At 44.8% G+C, this 18,934-nt stretch overlaps 1 protein-coding gene across 10 annotated transcripts in view; it reads right to left on the reverse strand.

Moving 5' to 3' along the window:
* The window catches only part of Nbas (NBAS subunit of NRZ tethering complex), a 222,990-nt gene that overhangs the window by 103,967 nt on the left and 100,089 nt on the right, over nt 1-18,934 (reverse strand). For all 10 annotated transcript variants that reach the window (XM_063254316.1, XM_063254312.1, XM_063254314.1 and 7 more), the window contains 4 exons: nt 12,975-13,037; nt 10,633-10,755; nt 3,943-4,045; nt 1,360-1,589 (listed from right to left, as the gene is read on the reverse strand). In XM_063254316.1, the coding sequence (XP_063110386.1) occupies nt 1,360-1,589; nt 3,943-4,045; nt 10,633-10,755; nt 12,975-13,037 (519 nt within the window). The remainder of the gene's footprint in view (nt 1-1,359; nt 1,590-3,942; nt 4,046-10,632; nt 10,756-12,974; nt 13,038-18,934) is intronic.

Below are 18,934 nucleotides of genomic sequence, written 5' to 3' on the forward strand. Positions count from 1 at the left end.
TCTAGCCAGTGAGAGCACACAAGGCGTGGTGGTGTGCAGTGTAACTGAAAACACTGAGATGGGCACCCTGCAGCTCACAGGATGAGTGGTCAGTGCCAGCTTACACACGAGGGCGGCCCCAGGGGACAGAAGCCACGCGAGGGAAAGCGATGCAAAAAGGCCAGGTGTAAAGGAACTTTAAGAAATGCCTGCCAAACACGCTAGGGTCAGGCTCAACACCCTGCCTCAGAGGCTCACTGAGTTGATACTTTTATCATTTGAAATAAAAATAAAATACCTTGGGAGGAAAAAAAGATATGTTTACCACTTGAAGGACTCTGCCAGATTCAATAACATGGTTTGAGATAACCAGGTTCTTTCTAGGAAGGCCATCGCAGGGGATAAAGTGCAGCTCTCACTGCTGAGAGTGGGAGTAGGGGATAAATGTACATGGCTACCACAAGTACAACCAAATAAATCCCAAATGGTCCTACAATTTAAATGTGAGAAATAATCAAATATTAAGAAACAATACAAAGAACATTCTAGTGGACTTAGAAATTAAAGATCTTTCAAAGGATGACACAGAAGACAGAATAAGAAAAAGAACAGCAACTGAAAACTTTATAATTCTGAATAAAATCAGAAAGATAAGTCAATGTTGACAATGTTGTTAAAAAATCTAAGCCAAGCAAAGGGCAAATTCGAAAAAGAAAAAAGGCCCTAAGAATTAATAGTAAAAAGATGAACATCCTAGAAAAACATAGGCAAAACCCAGAAGTGTGTTTGAAAAGAAAAGGTGCACACACAAGCATCTCCTAGTTACAAACTGAAAGTCTGACAACCACAAGAAGGAGCCTCCAAAACTGTGAGCTCAAACTTACTTTTCGGTTAAGTGTCTCGCCTCAGGTATTTCATCACTGTAAAAAACAGACCAATACAAGAAACTTTCTAGAGGTTTTTAAGATTTGTCAAGGAGATATATTTTTTTTCTTGATCAATGTTTAGTAAACCCTTTTAATTTCCTAAAAACAATAAAACTAATTTCAAATCATGAGCAAATAGAAAAGATCAGCACAAGCTTGCATAACTGACTGTGGACATTTACATCCTGTCACACCTTCTTTCCAGTGTCACAATGGGTGGGCTCACAGAACAGCCAGGAAGAGGGCTGGGGCTGTTGAGCTCTGCCCCGGAGCCAGGTCAGCAAACGGAATGGCTACTCTGCGCAGGGCACAGGTGCACAGCAGTCAGATGTGAATCCTTCCCAACAGGTGGGGGTCAGCGCAAGTCCTCAGCAGAGCTCAAGGGAAAGGCGGATGGTCAGGAGGAAGTGGCTCGCAACCCACAGCCACTGCTTCTCCCTGCAGCAGTGCCCACCTGGCCAGGTCCATGCAGCTGTCCATGAGGCTGGTGGAGGAGTTGAAGTACTCCCTGCTGGCGCTCAGAACCAAGTACATGCTCTTCTCAGGGCCCAGCTGGTACTGCAGCCTCCCCTTCTGGGCCACACCAGCCGCAGCATCTGCTGAGCTGGTCCGACAGTGCATCAGCTGCCCGGCCAGCTGGATGTTCTCCAAGCGACTGGAGCACAGCAGGCTTTCAATAAAGATCTGGGAGAGAGGAAACCGGAAGTCGGGAAGGGAAGCCTCAAGTCACAAGAGGGCTCAGAATGCACACCCCTCACCAAGAGGCAGGAGTTCCCGCCACCATGAATATACTCACCTTGTACTCTGAATTTTTCCTCCATACTAAAAGGCATTTTAGGAAAATGAGAAACGATCTCACTGGGTAAACTAAAGCACAGTATTTAAGGTGTTAAATGAATACTTGAGTCGAGTATGTGAAATTTATATTCAGTGGAAACTGGGTCTGTTACACATAATGTCCCTCCTGCCACAGGGCCTGAGTGCTGGAACTCTAAGCGCCTGGTCTGATCCACATAACTTACAACTGTGTCAAAGCATCTGCATCCAGTCTTATAAACCTTACCGCTGAGCTACAGATGTCACTGGTGCACCTCCTCACAGAAGCTGCAACAGTATGTGGCGCTGATGTTAGATATTCATGAAAATATCATATTCTCCTTGACAAGAAATAGAACCCACTCAGATAAAATTTCTGGGGGATCAAAATTAGACCCTGAGCTCAGGGTCTTCACCCCGAGCTGCCTCCTCGGGAACCCAGGTCTCGCCTAGTCACCCAGCTGGGCTCAAACTTGCAGTCCTCCCACTTCAGCCTCTTGAGTGCCGGGATCACAGGCCTGTGCCACAGCACCCCACGTAAGATGAGCACTTCAACTGACAGTGCTTACAGACTCTCAGAAACGTGTGAAACAGCGTGTTTCCCAAGCCGACACTGCTGATGTTGTAATTGGTACAAGAGTGTCCCAAGGACAACTGCCCTGTTTTTCCACACATTGAGGACAGCACAGAAACTGAGAATGAAAAACAAAATTTCAGGGAAAATCAAGTTTCCTTTTAAGTAAGAAGAGCATTGGACTCCTTTATCATCCCTCCTTTAGCATTTCTGGACAAGCCTACATGAAAAGGAAAAAAGCAATCATGGTATTCAAGAGAGACCAGCTACAAGAAGACAATGTAACAGAAAGCAAATTACCAGTGAGCAGCCTGCATGGCATCTGTAGCCACTGGCAGCACATGTCACCCCTAGCTGGAGTGCCCCACAGGACTGCTGCCCCGCACAGCTCTGCTCACTCCAAAAAGCCAAGAACTGAGAGCGGTGCTGAGAAACCTGTGTGGGAGCCCAGACTGCACAAGCTCTTGCTGTCATGGACAGTGTGGATTCTGTCTTGTGAGATGCATCTCACATTTTTAGTTACAGCCCTGAGTTTATAATGTATTTCCCAAGGACACAAAGTCAAAAGGTAATAAGACAATCTAGCAATTTAAAAGAGAAAAAAAGGCTGCTTAGAACTCTACCGAGTCTATACCACCGTCATCTACAATCTTTCAAACTGTTAGGCTTCCAAACTGTTATGTTCTCAAAGACAAAGACTTATTATGGACAAACATCATTAACACACCAACCCTGAAAAAAAGGTACTAAAGTATTTGTAATGCAGTATGTCCACTGATTTTGAAAGAATACTTTCAAAATCAAAGCCAGGTATGGTGGGGCACACCTGTAATCCCAGCACTCAGGAGGCTGAGGCAGGAGGATCATTATAAGTTCAAGACCAGCCTTGGCTACAAAGAGAACTCCAGGCCGGCCTGAACTGCATAACTGCATAGTGAGACCCTGCCTCAGAAAGACAAAAAAAAAAAAAAAAAAAAAAAAAACCAACTCACTCAAGTGTAATATACCTCCTGCCAATTTTTTAGTCAGAATCAGAATTATAGTCACAATCAAGAAAATACCAAAATGTCATTCCAATGTTTAAAACAAAAAAAAAAAAAGCCCGATTTCTTATGTACAAGAGACAGCTAAGCTGAGTTCTGAAGCCTCCTCAGGACTTTCAAGCAGGAGAGGAGAATGTAGGCAGAGTCAGGAACCGGAAAGACAGGGCAGCAGGGTCGGGTGCACCTGAGGGCAGCGGGCAGCGGAAAAGGCAAAGGTGCGGCCATTTCTCTGTACGGAGCACGGAGACCCACACTTTCCTCTACTGACAACAGAACAAACAAGAACCCTAGGGAAGGCAGTGCACACAACGTTTTATTTCAGAAGAAATGCTGAGCACAAATGGGGCACTATGGGCAGGGCAGAAGGAAGCAAGCAGAGGCTAGTGTGATTTAGCAGAGATGCAAGAAGAAAGGATCAAGTCAGAACATTATTTCTGAGGTGCAGTAACTGAGCTGTCTGAGGGGCCTTCCCATGACCACCAACAGTGTGGAGGCGGGGGATGAGGATCGGCTTGCAGGGGGCTACCCTACTAAAGCCACTGCTGTAACAAAGAATAGAGAGATGGAGGTGGACACGGGAGTGCGCAGACAGCCCCACAGTTACCTCATAGCAAGCGTCGGCATCCAAACATGTGTACACTTCCCGCTGCATCGTGAGCATGTCCTGCAGCAGCGTCCTCCAGTGCAACTCGCCCACAGAAGGCTGCCTGCAGAAAAAGGGACAGCTCAGGAAGCGGCTCTCACGCCTCTTTCTTGGAGCGTGGTGGCCCCAGGGTTCAGTGAGGATAGTTCACTTGGACTCTTAGGGGACAGCTGGACCTCAGTGCCAGAGCTGCGACCAAGCCAGCCCATCATCAGCCGCTTGGACAGAACATCGGAAGAGTGTTACATGTTAAATGTGGGCTGAATGAGTGGGGTGTGTCCATGGTGGGACATAGCATAGGAGCGGGCACAGCTGGGAGGCCCGGGACAGCTGCTCCCAGCTCCACCTCTGCTCGCAGCTCCCAGGAGTTTCTAACCTCAGCAGAACTGTCAGGCCTTCGGCAGCCATGGGCCATGGCCACTGCCATACAGAGGCCTGGAACCACCACTCACCAGCAGGGCAATCAAAGAACACTGGTCACAGTCTGGAGTGCAACTCAAAGTACATGTCAGCCCAGGAGCAGAGCAACCAAAAGACTCTGCCCCACCTGACTCCGAGGCAGCTTCCTGTTCTGAAAGGCCCTGTGTCTTTTGCAGTGAGTCCATGGGCATGATTTCCAAGGCCCCCTTAGGGACCCACAAAGACTGCACCCCTGCAAGCCAAAGGCCTCGCCCTGCAGCTCTCCTGGTTCATTCACAGCCCTTCCAGCGCAGGGATGTACAGCCCCACAGGTCACATGGGCAGCGAGATCCCAGCACCCTGGCTGTGTTGCTCTGTGAAGTTACAGAGCAGGAAGTGCACGGTCAGACTCTTCTGCAGCAGGGGAGAGGGCTTTACTAATGGCCAGGCCTGGTGGCACCGCACGCCTGCAATCCCAGACTCTAGAAGGCTGAGGCAGGAGGATGGCAAGTTCAAGCCCAGCATGCACAACTTAGTGACTTGGTGAGATCCACTGGAAAACAAAAAGAGGGGTGTTGACCAATGGGCAGCCCCTGAATTCAATCCCCAGTACTACAAAGAAGAAAAAAGCAAGAAAGACTTTGCTAACAAGTCAGTCTAGTGGAGCAGTCCTACAGCAAATCATTTACTATTCCTGAATCTCACATTCTCTCTCAAAGCCCACCTCAGGGCCACCGCAGGAAAGGGTGAGGTCAACTCTGGTCAAACACAGGCATTGCAGGAAGACTCTCCGAAACAAAAAGTCAGCTAAGAGTTTCAGATTCCCTTTTTCTGAATTACAAGCAGTAACTCGTTCCAGAATCTGTAAAGAGATATGGTTTTTCTGGGTCATATTAAGCACCCAACATTTGTGAACCAGTCTAGCTGCAAACATTGTGTGCCTCCCAAGCTCCAAGCATGGTGACAAAGGCGAGGGGTAGGGTGGTCACAGCTCTGTGTGCCCTTGTTGCCTGGGAAGGCTGAGACCATCGTCCCTGTCTCCTGCACAGTCCTCAACTTCTCCACAACTATGAAATTCAACGCTCAAAAGGAGGAGATTGATTCTATTCTGTGTTTGCCATAACCAACTAAATGGTGCTTCTTCATAGATGTGTCTTTCTTTTACCTATGAAATATCTTTCAAAACATTACCACTTCTGTGCATTAAAAATAAAGTCAAAGCCTCTGTGTCTATAATAGTTATTACTATGGGAAAAGTATTGGAAAACATAATTTCAAGGATTTTTCCTCCCAACTTTTCTTGTTTGTTTGTTTGGACTTGGATATAAGCTCTAAATATGTTGCCAAGGCCGGCCTCAAACTCTCCGGCTCAAGTGATCCTCCTGACTCAGCCTTTCAAGTACCTGGAGCTACAAGAACATGCCGTTGTGCCCAGAATCGCCTGAAGTGTTTAATAAGCACATGCTTCACTTGCCTACAGCATTTTATATTACACAAAACACATTTACTCTTGCTCCATATGCAATAAGGCGTAAGAGAAAATGATTCACCAACATGCAAATATATAAAACAAATGGACAGATTTGCGAGTATGCTAGAATAATCCAGTGTTTCCCCTACTGTGACCTGGGTAGTTGAACTCTTTAGGAGGCCCCTTCAGACCGGTGTGCGGCAGGCAAGTCACAGCGAGCCTGACCAGGCAGCCTGATCAAGTCAGAGCTAGGCACCATCTCACTGAATCCAAGTCTCTCCGCACAGCTGCTCCTTGGGAGCCATCGACACAGGGACAGATGGCGGCAATGTGTTCACACACATGGCTGCCTGCGCGGAGGTTCTAATTAAAATAAATTATAACACATTATTTATAATGGCCCTTTTCAGAACACAGTCAGTAAATAAGAATCAAGAGCAGAACTCAAAGAAATTAAGCAAGGGGCTTGTCCTACACAAAGAGATTCCTAAACACAAACAGTGTTGGCCGCAGCTTTGGAGGGGAACTGCATTTTCCAGGGAGAAACAATATTGCACTCAAAATGGTAAAACCTGAATTTAGGACAGATTAGAATAAGTAGAAGACTGGAGCCTCAAAGGCCCAGCCACAGCACATACACAAAACAATCAGGGCTCATTTCCAGTGGGCTGCTTTGAAGGGGGGCAAAATTCTCACCCGTTTTCAGGCAAGGGATCCTCAGGCATGGGAATGCACTGAGCGGAAGGGTGGGAGACTGCAGCACCCACAGGCCTTCCACTAGGAGCAGCCCACGATCACGCAAACATGAATAAGTGGCACAGCGACTGCAGAGCAGCCTAAAGCAGTAGAACCCTCTGGTTATAGGTGTGTGAAGGCATATCATGGAGCTATTGAGTGAATGTCCCTGCAGAGTGTGGAGGCCATGACCTTGCCATGGGGTGGGGTGGAGTGGGGCAGACGTAAGGCTCCTGTGTCACTAAGCATCTTCAAGGCTAGGGGACTCTTTGGGAGCTGGGCACTGTCACTCTTTGGGAGCTGGGCAGGCGCAGGAGAGAAGGTCAGAGCACAGAGCAGTAGCAAATCGCAGAGAGAAAAGTCACACAGGCTTTCCTAGAAGACGCAGAGCGAGCTCCTAAAGACACGTAGGTAGGGATCATGCTGCTTTAGGAGTACTTGACTTTTCTTTTTAAAAATTTATTTATTTATTTATTTATTTATTTATTTATTTATTTGGGGGGTACCAGCGATCAAACTCATGACTGCGCGCTTGCAAGACAGGCACTTGTACCACTGAGCTAAATCCTTAGCCCTTTTTTTTTTAAATTTAGATTAAACTGTAATGCTAAACCCCTAAAAACCAAACATACACTGTATGTTTCAATTTTCTCTTGCAGAGTCCTGATTATTTCACCCTGGGCCTGTGAACCCACACGTATAGCACTCTTGCCTAAGGCGAGGGGGTTTCCCCAAGGTTCCCTGTGACAGACCGAGGATGGAAGCTTCTTGCGGCCACCTGGAAGCCTGAGCCAGCTCTTGTCCACTGCAGATGCCGATGGCCCTCTCGTATCAGCACCTTTGTCAACATCCCCACCCCTGCCATCATAGTGCCCACCTCTGAGCTTTGCTACTACAAAACTACAAGGTCCGACCATGCTGGCTTGCTCACTGAGCACTGTGGTAGCGCCTACCTTGAAATGCCCTTCAGATTCATTGCTAGTTATTGTGCAGGGTGGTCCATTGGTGCTTAGGGAGCCCCTGAGACATCTGTGAGAAGCTGGAAATCTCTCCAGCCTGACCAGAAGCACTGTATCTCTTTCTTACTCATGAGCCTCGCATCAAGAATGACATCAAGGCAAAGCCATTTGTGTCAAAATCTATAGTTCACAAAACATGCACACAGGGATGTGAACAAAACTTCACAAGTAAATGTGTGATTAAGAAACGTGAATATTAACCAATGCCTTCAGGTTCCCTGTCTCTCTTTTAGCAGGCTCTAAAGGAAGTACCAAAAAGAAACAGCAAAATTGCTAACTTCATTAGGATAAATTACTACTTTAGATGATGACAACCAAGAGACAAAAGTCAATGTAGATACAAATGTTCTAGTTTTTAAAAGTTTACTATCTTTGCACACACTCTGTTAAAAACACTGAGCACCCTAAGGATAGTGAAGAATAAAAATGAGAAAGTGGTTTATTTCACATATCTTTACTGAAGGACCCAGGAAATTTTCTCTGACCTCCATCTCTGCCTCAGTCACGATGCTAGGACTGAACAAAGTCTCCACACAGATGCCACCCACTCAAGTGCACCCATGTGCTGGGATCCTCAGGGATGCAGAGAGGAAACTGCTCCATGTGGGGTCACACTCATTCTGCCTCTGCTTGGAGGGATGCACACACACACAATCTCCTAAGGTCGAACTTAGAGATATTCTCTAACTCAGCAGTTCTACCTACTGTAGGCAGGTATTCAAGAAAAGCACATAAATGTATTAAAAGACCACTGCTTGGTGTGATGGCACAAGCCTGCGATCCCAGCATTTGGCAGGCCAAGACAGGAGGATTACAGCCACAAAGTTCAAAGTGAGCCTGATCTACAAGCCTGACCTGTCTCAAAACAATGAAAAAAATTTAAAAATAAAAGGTGGTTAAGTACAAAATGATTCACAGCAGAAATAGTAATAACAAGCAAAACTTGAGAAACAGTCTGAAACTGTTACAGGTTACACAACATGTTACAGTCACAAAATGAAATACTTCATGATAAAGAGAATGAGTAAATTAATATAATATTATGAGCCCGTGTTACAGTGTGAATGGGGAAAACCTCAAAGAGGACACAGTATCAAATTTGTTTCTATAAAGTAACAAGAAGTGAGTGATGGCTGTGAAGGAGGCCACAAGCTCAGCCCTGGTGACAGACACACACTGTCCTGTGCAACCTGCTACTCTGCAGCCTCCCTTCACCCCAATCCCACACACAGGCAGCTCTCCATACTCAGGATAAGAGGACTGCAGAAAAACTACCTGAGCTAATAATATGTACAGTAGGAATAACGGATCTGAAAAGAAGAAATCAATTCCACTCATAGCTGACTCAACAGGCGATAAATGTTACGAAATGAGCCTGAGACATGCACACTGCGTACCACAAAATCATCAGAAGAAATGAAAGGCCCACGTCAATGGAAAGGCATGCCGTGTTCACGGAGTGGAAAAATGAATAATGCTATGGGAAAGAAATACTCCTGAAATTGGACTACAGTGATCCCTGCAAAATCCTGGATGACAACACTTGACAGGCTGATCCTAAAGTTCATATGGTTGTGGGAAGCTAAACAAATATAAAAATGGGAAACAAAGTCAGGAGTCTAATATTGCCTGGTTTCAAGACTTACTATAAACCTACAAAAACCAATACAGTAAAGTATAGGAAGAAAGACAAATAAATTAATGGAGCAGAATAAAAATGCAAAAGTAGGCCAGATGTGGAGGTGCACACCTATAATCCCAGCACTCAGAAGGCTGAGGCACGAGGATTGCCATGAGTTCAAGGCAACAGCATTTTCAAGAAATGGTGTGGGACTATTCAAACAGGAAAAAACCTTTAACCTGTATTTTGAGCAATAAAGAAAATTAACTCTCAAAGTGGATTAAGAATCTATAAGTATAAAACTAAAAATTTTGCTAGAAAAGCTTAAAGGCAAACATTTCTAGATTAACAAAAGCACTATTAAAAAAGAGCAAACGAAAAAGAATTCGATTTTTAAGTACAATTTTAAAAGACACAGGTCAGAGCAAAGAATAAAGGGAAGGAATAGCTCCAAAGCACTTATGTAGCAAGGAACAAAGACAGTGATCGCACAAGCAAACTCACAGCTCAATAAGAATGCAAACAGTCCAGCTTTTGAGAATGGGCAAAGAACAAATGCAGCTGGAGATGTGCTTAGAGAGGGAGCTCCCTCATCATTATAGAAATGCAGTTAACACTAAACCCGAAGGTCACTACACACCTATGAAAATCACCACCCTTAAGAGACTGACTGACCACTCCTGGGTGCAGATGAGGACATGGAGCCACTGAAACTCTCCTCAAGGCCAGTCACAGAGGGAAATGGATGACACCTTGAAGAGCAGTGGGCCGGTTCTGCTGCTGCTGCTCCTCACACGCACAGGACCACCCCCCCACCCCACCCCACCCCACCCCCACCCCCGCACTCTGCACACAGGGCTTATCCGGGAGAAAGGCGAGCACGAGCCCACATAAAAACTGACACACAAATAGTCATGGGGGCTGCATTTGTAAAAGTCAAAGCCTAAAACAACCCACTGTCCTTAAACACAGGTGAGATAAATCTGTATATCATTCAGCAAGAAGCCACTGATTCATGACATGACATGGATGAAAACAATGACTTTGAGCATCAGAAGCCAAATGAAACAACAACATCCACTCACACCAACCCAGAAGATGTGAAGCGGTGCTTGAAGGGCTGGGAAGAGATCTGTGGTGGCAGCTGGGAGGTCAGGTTGATGACAACAGGGTACAGCAGGGGGAGGGGGGATTAGAAAGAAGAGGGGCACGGAGGGAGGCAGGTGTGCCTGTGCAGCACACCTGTGCAAGTCTGCGCTCACACACATCACGACTGACCAAATGGAGCCCCCACCCCAGTAGGCGCGGCCCCTCACTCGCCAGCTTTAATTCACCCACGGGGCTGGAGAAGAACAAAGCAACGCTGAACCCGGACCCCCTCGCGCCCGAGCAGCTCAGGAACTCACTTCCGGCCTGTGTGCCTGGCCAGCCTCACCATCAGCCTGCGCGCCTCCTCCATGTCGCACTGCGTGTCTCTCACGAAGGAAATTGGCTTCTCCAGTCCATGCTTCTCCAGAAGCTCTGACACGCTGCAAGTGCAAGAGGAATTGGTAAAAATCCTGCTGCCAAACAGAGATAGTCAAGAAGCTGAAAGCATCTAAGTGATACGTTGGTGTCTGGTACTTTTTAGGGTTAGGGTATCATACATTACAACACGACTTCACACATGTATTACATTAATTCTCACTAACAACAGGGCTCATAATTACAAATCAAATCTTGTTTTTCCCTACTGGCATTACTTTTAATTTTAAAATCTTATTTACTTTATTAGTACATGTCTGCCATATATAATGATGATAGCCATCGTATTCCCATTTCCCTTCTCTGCTTTTACTTTTCTAACGTTTCCATTTACAAAGCTTTGTTTTCATTTTTGTCTTTTGTATATATTCCTGGACTAAATAACATATTCTTTAAAGGATGATGTGTCTGTCTCAAAAATTACCTTTCATAAATTCTCTGTTCTCAAAGCACCAGTCAGTAAAACAAGTCAAATGGATAATTTTGATACCCAGTTTTAACTTCACACCTACAAACAAGGCCACAAGGCAGCTGGAAAAGCAGGGAACAGAGCATCTCAAAGGTGAAAAGCCTGGCCACTCAGCTGGCTCCATCACCCCCAAGAACAGTCAGTCAGTATAAAAATGCCAGTGTGCCACATATCCCAGGTCTCAGGGTCTCCAAGACCTCCCATCCCATTACTGTGAGATCACACACCCTGGGCCAGCTCACCAAAGCTCACCACTTAGGAACTGCCCTCGACAGGGCAAGCGATCAGATTCATAACTCGGCCAAGATAGGTTTCACCTGATGTTATGCATAAGAAAATATTTACCATTATGTGTGCCTATGAGAAGAAACAAGAATAAAATCTCTCTTTGGTCTTTCTTTCTTTCTTCTTTTGAGAGGGGTTATTTTGTTTTTAGAGACAGAGTCTCACTATATAGCTTAGGATCGCCTTGAACTCACTTTTGTAGCCCAGGCTGGTCTCGAACTCATAGAGATCCTCCTGCCTCAGGCTCCCAAGTATTGGGATCACGCCCAGTGAAAACTCTTATTCTAAAATGTCATCATACTACACTGAGCAATGACTACCTATGGCAGGACATGACTGTCTCACTGAGCTACAGACGTGATCATCAGGATGGGCCCTGGTCATGGGGATGCAGTGAAGTAAATCATGCCTGTGTTTCTCTAGGTCTTGCTGAGCTCTCTGGATCCCTAGGGGTCCAGGTGACTTTCAGACCTGTGCATGATGACCATACTGACTCAACCACTAAGCATCACTCAAGAGACACTGGGGCTTGCTGGGGTGCTGAGCAGGGCGGGATGAGCCAATTCATAAGGAAAAGGCATACACAGCATTTTCACAGCAGAGTAACAAGAATCAGGCCAGCAATGAACAGAAGTCCTGGGGAAATGAAGAGCTCCTTCTCCACGTGCTCAGACTGTGAAACACAGAAACACTCAGTTTCCTTAAATACAACTCACAATGTTTTCAAACCTTCATCAAGCAAATAAAATTGCTTTGTTTACTGAACTCCAAATTGTATTGTACTATACACATTACTGGTACAAAAGCTATGTTATGTATAATTTGTATAGCTATATAGAATAGAGTTTTTAATTCTAATTTTTTATTTATGATACTTAAAAATAATACACTAGGACTGGGGATTTAGCCCAGCAGCATAAAATGCCTGCCTGGCAAGCACAAGGTCGTGAGTTCACTATCCAGTACTAAAATAATAATAATGATAATGATAATATACTTGTATGCATAAATTAACTAAAACAAACAACTTTAGATTTCCTAAATGTCAAATGAGGACTATTTCAGTCTTCCAGACAGCAAGCTCAGTTTCACTATAACGGTGAAGAACCTCAAACTAGTTATAGGCAGGTTCTAGACAGTCCAGAACATCTAAGTAGTTGATAAACATGAGTCCCCCAAAAGGCACGAGTGCAACAACAACAACAAAAAAAAGTGTGCCCTATAGTTGCAGCAACTGCTGCAGAAATTAAATTTTCCTGTGAGGGGCTTAAATGCTGGCTCGCATATAAATCTGTGATTCTCTTGAGTGAGCTGTTACAGCAAAGGAAACCCCGGCTTCACAGGCCGCTCCACCAGCATATGGCGAAGGCAGATCTGAACATGTGCCTCTCACTGCCACTACACCACGGCAAGGTGAAGGACAGCCACCCGGACCAGGTCCAAGAAAGCTGACACAGCCCCTACCCACACCTAAGAATCCGCTCCAGCTGGTCCACCATGTCATGAAGAGCTGAGGTCGCTTGTGTCTTCTTACTAAAGAATAAAGGAAGAGAAAATTAAAATTAATTCTGATAAAATACAAGCTCCTATAAGTGGGGAAATGACATTTCTCCAACTCTTCACCCGTGACACAGCTACACTGCAGGGCAGTGTCAGGCTTGTGCAAGTCCACTCCACAGTTTGCATGTGCAGCAGAAGGAGATGGAAGAGCCTGGAGCAAAACAATGCCTACCGCATAAGACGGGGAGCTGTGTTTCCTGACATGCTCTACTGCCACTTTTTGAGGCCAAAAAGAATTATGCATCAGCTGCTGTCATTTTATCTCCTCACAAGCAGCACAGGGCAAGCCCACTGCTGATCCCTGCTGCTCTGGCCGCCAGCGAGGCGGATGGGGATACACGGTCCTGCCACTGGCCTTCCCCTAGGCCTTGCAGCCCCACCGTGCACTCCCATGGTGTCCTTGGGGTTGTGGACACACAGCTCAGGGTGCCCTGCCACCCACAGCTGCCTTGGCCGTGAAAAACCAGGGAGCAGCAGAGACGTCGGAGAGGCTGTGAACACAAAAATCAAACCCCAGAGGAAGCCTGGGCAGCAGACTCAGAACCAGTATCAAGACAGAGGCCACAAACAAACAGACTGTCCCAGGGCAGGTGTCCCAGGAACACCGCCCTGAGCAGGTTACTTGCAGAAAAAGCAGTAGCTGCAAGTGGCCCTTTGGTTCCCAAGGGAGACACTCTGGCCCTAACTGGCTTCTGAGAACCCGCCAGCTGAATTCCAGCAAGGCCTCAGGGTCTGTTAACACAAAGCCCCAGTAAAAATCTGTGCCAGATTTGGGCATTTGTTAATGCCCTAATGTAAACACAATGCCTCCTCACTGTTACAATGGTCAGTCTGCCCTGGTTAGTTCTGCAAGATGCTAGTGAGTGCGGCTTACACAGACTATGCTGTCTTTCTGAACCGTGTTTCACCCTGAGCCACAGGGCTAAACGAGTAGTCCACTAATGGCCTTCAACAGGGCATTCACCAGCATGACTTGCAATGAACTACTCACTCTGTAGTCGAGGGTTTCACATTATCATTCTGCAGCATTCGTCACACATAGTGAAGAACACAGTGTATTTCCATCACAGTGATTGCAATCGTAAGTGTACACCTAAAGACTTTTCAGCCAGATGGAAACTTTTAACAGTGATTGTCCCTTCCAGATGGGAGCTGGAAGTCAAAGGTTTCACCCCATGGATTTAGGAACAAGAGAAGGCATCATGCCGTTGGAGGAAGCACTGGGCTCCCTCCAGGCCACTGAGGAAGGACTGCTAACCGCTGCGGCTCACTGGGTGCTGTTGGGAGGGAACCCTGAATGCAGCCATGCCGTGGACAGTGGGATGCTTTTATGCGGTGGGAGGTGACCCTGTTACAAAGCCGCACTGATGCGCTCTCTTTTTCTGCCCCTCTCTGTCTACCTAAGGCCTCGGTTCTCGGAGTCTTGCTGGCCCCCTGCCAGTGGCAACCTGTGACTGGTCACATCTGCACAGTAACAAAGATGCTGGGTCTGCCTGCACTCATCTTCCCTTGTGTCAGGTCCCCAGCTGAATGAGACAGGCAGAAGGACTCAGCACAATCTCACACACCATCTAGCTTTGCCTTTACCAAAGGCCCATGCTTTCTTTCTATTTTTTCTTAACTTAAAAGTGATAGAAGGAATAGAAATGGAGAAGAGAATGGATTTCTGAAAAGGAAGTCAACAGTGATCTAAAATTGAAAAATCAACAAACATGAGCATCATATTTTAAAGGAGGCAGGCAAAGATGAAAAATTATCCATCAAAGTATCTGCTCTTTTGAAGATGTTTTTAAGGATAAAGTAGGTAACCATCTAATATCCATGATAAACTTTACAGCTGCTTGACCTCAACTTTTTTATGCATCATATTTAAAAATTAGAAAGGGGACTTCTGGGAGAACATGGCAGATAGATAGCAGCAGCTTTGGAGGCTCTCTAAGAAACTGCACTTAAAATCCAGGAATGGTGCCGGGCGAGAAGTCCTAAGCAAGGGGAGATATACTTTGCCGACCCAGGAACAAACTACACTAAGAAACCAACTGGAAACGCAATCCCAGTGATATAACAGAAACAATAAGGTCTCAGTGCAGAAGCTGGGGCCCGTGCCACTGGAAGCCGCGATTTGAATTTCCTGCAGCCGCTGCTGCGTACCAATCAGCACAGCAAGGAGAGAGGCACGAAAGCTCTGAGAGTGGGAAGCGGTGAATGGAGTTGAGAGCGAGAACGGCCAGGAGCCCTGCATCGACCTGTGGTGAGTGAGCGGATCGGGGACACTTCCATAGAGTAGGAGGCTTCAGCAAAGCTTCCTACTATTGGGACTGGGCAGACTAGCCAGAACAGGGCGCTGCAGTGACCTCAGTCACATATTCCCCTCTCAAGCGGGATTGGTGGGGAGTGCCTGACTTGGGTGACACCGCTGACCAAGAGCCAGTAAGCTAGCCCAAACCAGGTCCCAGAGCCTGGAGGTGCACCCTAGTAGTGAAGCCTTCGGTAGGTTGACCTGGAGGGGCGGGCCCAGCATAGGCTGCCCAGGTCTGTGTCTCCCTAGTACACTGCAGTGGGCAGGAACACCTAGCTGGCGCAATTCAAACAAACTGTAACTGACAAAGAAAGAAACTGGGTCTCCTATATACACTTGTATAAAAGGAAAAAAAAAGATGGGAAGAAGGAGCAACAAGAAAGGGTCCTTGGCCCCCAATCCTGAGAAACATGCAATAGCAGACACGGCACCAATAGACATAAAGTGCTATCTCCAGAGCCTCATAGTTATTAACAACCTGAAGCAAGATATAAGCAGAATAGTTAGAGAAATGCTAAGCACCACACAAGAAAAAACAGATGGTGGAATGGAAGAACAGAAAAAAAGGGGAGAATTCTTTGATGGAGAAAATAGAGAAAACATAGAATATGTGAAGCAGGTTCAAAGAGATTACCAGGAAACTAAAAACTCTATCGAAAACTGACATAACAGCTTAAAAGAAACTAAGGATAGATTATCTGAACTGGAGGGCAGATTTGTAATGTGGGAGCATGAAATGAAAAACTTCTTAAAAATGACAAAAAAACAAACAGCAACAATACAAAGGCTAGAAGATGATAAGAGGATCTATAACTTAAGAATTAAGAACATAAAAGAAGAATTAGGGACACAAACAAATGGACTACAAAAGCTATTCACAGAAATAATCCAGGAGAATTTCCCTAATTTAGCAAATGGTAAAGATACTCAGATGTATGAGGCATACAGGACCCCAGCCACCTACAACCCAAACAGAACTACACCCAGGCATATAATAATCAAAATTCCAGAAATCCAATATAAGAAAAGAATATTAAAAGCCATCAGAGGCAAGAAACAGATCACTTACAAGGGAACACCCATCAGAATTACAGCAGACTTCTCAGCACAAACTATCAAAACACCAAGAGTGTGGGGGGAAATAATTCAAGCTTTGAAAGATAATAACCTCCAGCCAAGATTGATATATCCTGCACAACTGTCCCTAGAAATTGATGGAAAAACAAGGTGCTTCCAGGATAAAGAGGAACTAGGGGAATTTGCAAACACCAATTCAACTCCACAGAGAACACTGCAGAATATTCTAAAAAAGGAAAATACCAAGATTCCAGAAATAGTGGCAGAGCGGCCGCAATGAATGGAGCAGAAAGCGAAATGAAGAAGACAAACTGACAACAAACGACAGAAAAAGAGCTCAACAGAAATGAGGCAGAGAAGATTGGATGGTAGGAACAGCTATTTTGGAGAAAACAAAACATCATAATAGCTAGTGCTAATTTAGTATCATCTTGTTTTGAAGTCCCATCAAACTTGTATTCTTCTGTTTCCATCGGTCTTACAAGGCTGTATCTTATTGGATTTTATTATATATAATAATATAAGCAAAAACTTTTATAGACAAGGAGATTATACAGAAACCATTGTTCATTTTCTGTTAATTGATTCTAAATACCCTGTAATAATGTCATTCTTTTGAATGGTTTTATAGTGTCTTGATATGTTTGGTGCTACAGTATAAGAAGTTATACTCAAAGATTTCAAGGAAAGAGACACTATGGTAACTATTTTTATGTCAGGGTATCTTGTGGTGAAGCACTATTTTGCTTAAATGGTTATGTTTTGACCTGCACTGTTCTGTTGTTATGCCCTCTCTTATCTCAATCTTCCCTTTTTTTAATTATTTACTTTTTTATTTTTATCTTTTTAATTAAGGGAAAAATAAATAAAAAATAGCAGGATACATTATAGTAACCTACTTTGATTTCCTCTAAACTTGATTTGAAATCCTGTATTGCCCTCACCATCTTGTTTTGACTGATTTTCCCCTATTCTGCTTAGCTAGATAGTACCAAGTTCGAAAGTATAGGCAACAACTGTGAAGACAATAGGATTCATTATGACGCCCATTCTGGTTGACTATTATCTTCTTTTAAAGTCCTGTAATGTCTCCAATGCTTTGGTTTTATTCTTTACTGTTTTGTTCAATTTTATTATAGCTGGCAATTCTTAAAATAGCAAGAGGCAGTATGGTAACCATTGTTGATCACCTTGTATTTTGTTTTTACATTATCTATTATGTCCTTTTGATTTGACGGACTCTGTTCTGATATGTCGCATTTGGTTTTACTCTCTTCAAAATAAGTAGTAAGAACTGTGGGAGTAATAAAACCCAAAGTGTATAATTGTCATTGTACAAAAGAAAAGAAAAGAAAGTGCTCTAAAGGTTATAACTGCATAAGTTATAACTGTTTAAGTGTATAAGATAGATAACCATATTACTGAGTTTTTTTGGATCATTAAACAAAACTGTTTGCACTCTCACTGTTTGAAAGTCCACTTTATATGCTTTAATTTTGTAACTTGAACAACTATTTCTAAGATGAAAATATGTAATCTATTAACTAGTGATTTCTTACTGTTTATTTTTTAAATTTTGTATTACTTGTACCCTTTTGCTGTTTTCTTTTTCTCCTTAAAAAAAAAAAATTAGAAAGGGACTGCATCCCTTTGGACTCCTTTGTTTTGCAATTACACCTGTCCAACAATCTGGTTTCCTAACTGTCACTAACTTTCTATAGCAAAGAAGATCAAGTAACTTATAGAACCTGCATTCTGCACTTGCTGCTTCCTTCATGGTGTTATAAAATGTGATCTTCTATTCTCTGTAGTAACTAGAAGCCCAGCCCATAGATTAGTGAGATTCAGGTGAACAATTTCAGTGCAACTGCCTGGAAGGGATGCTGCAAAACCAGCAACTCGTGCCACTCTGCATCAGGGCACATATCATCAGGTGGTCTGGCCATGAGGAATGCCATTTTGATTGGTTAGAATAATGACAGTCAAACCTCAATTGACCAATTTCACCTTCAAATTTTTTTTAACCTTTAAAATCAGAAACAAAAAAAAAAGTAAGTTTCTGGAATAAGATTCTGTTAACATGCAAATTAATCTTTAACCATTGGACTTTGGGGCCAAGATGGCGACCGGAACGGGCACTGGGGACTCCGGGAGAACATGGCGGACAGACAACAGCAACTACTGAAGGCTCTCTGAAAGGCTCGGCTCAGAGGCCAGGAATGATGCGGACTAAGGAGATATGAACCAGTAGAGATATGCTCTGCTGACTCAGGAACGAACTGGGATGAGAGAATCCAACTTAGGATACAGTCCTGGCGCTAAAACAGGAACAGAAAAGACTCGGTGTAGAGGCTCGACCCCGCGCCGTTGGAAACCGCGATTTGGGTTTCCCGCCGCCCGGCGGCTGGCTGCCTCCACAGCGGCTCGGCAAGGAGAGACGCGCCGAGCTCTGGGAACGGGCGTCTGTGAACGGAGTCGGAAACAGGACGGACAA

Source organism: Cavia porcellus, unplaced genomic scaffold (genome assembly GCF_034190915.1).
Source record: "Cavia porcellus strain 051 isolate PalLab524CR breed Dunkin Hartley unplaced genomic scaffold, mCavPor4.1 scaffold_8, whole genome shotgun sequence".
NCBI lineage: Eukaryota > Metazoa > Chordata > Mammalia > Rodentia > Caviidae > Cavia > Cavia porcellus.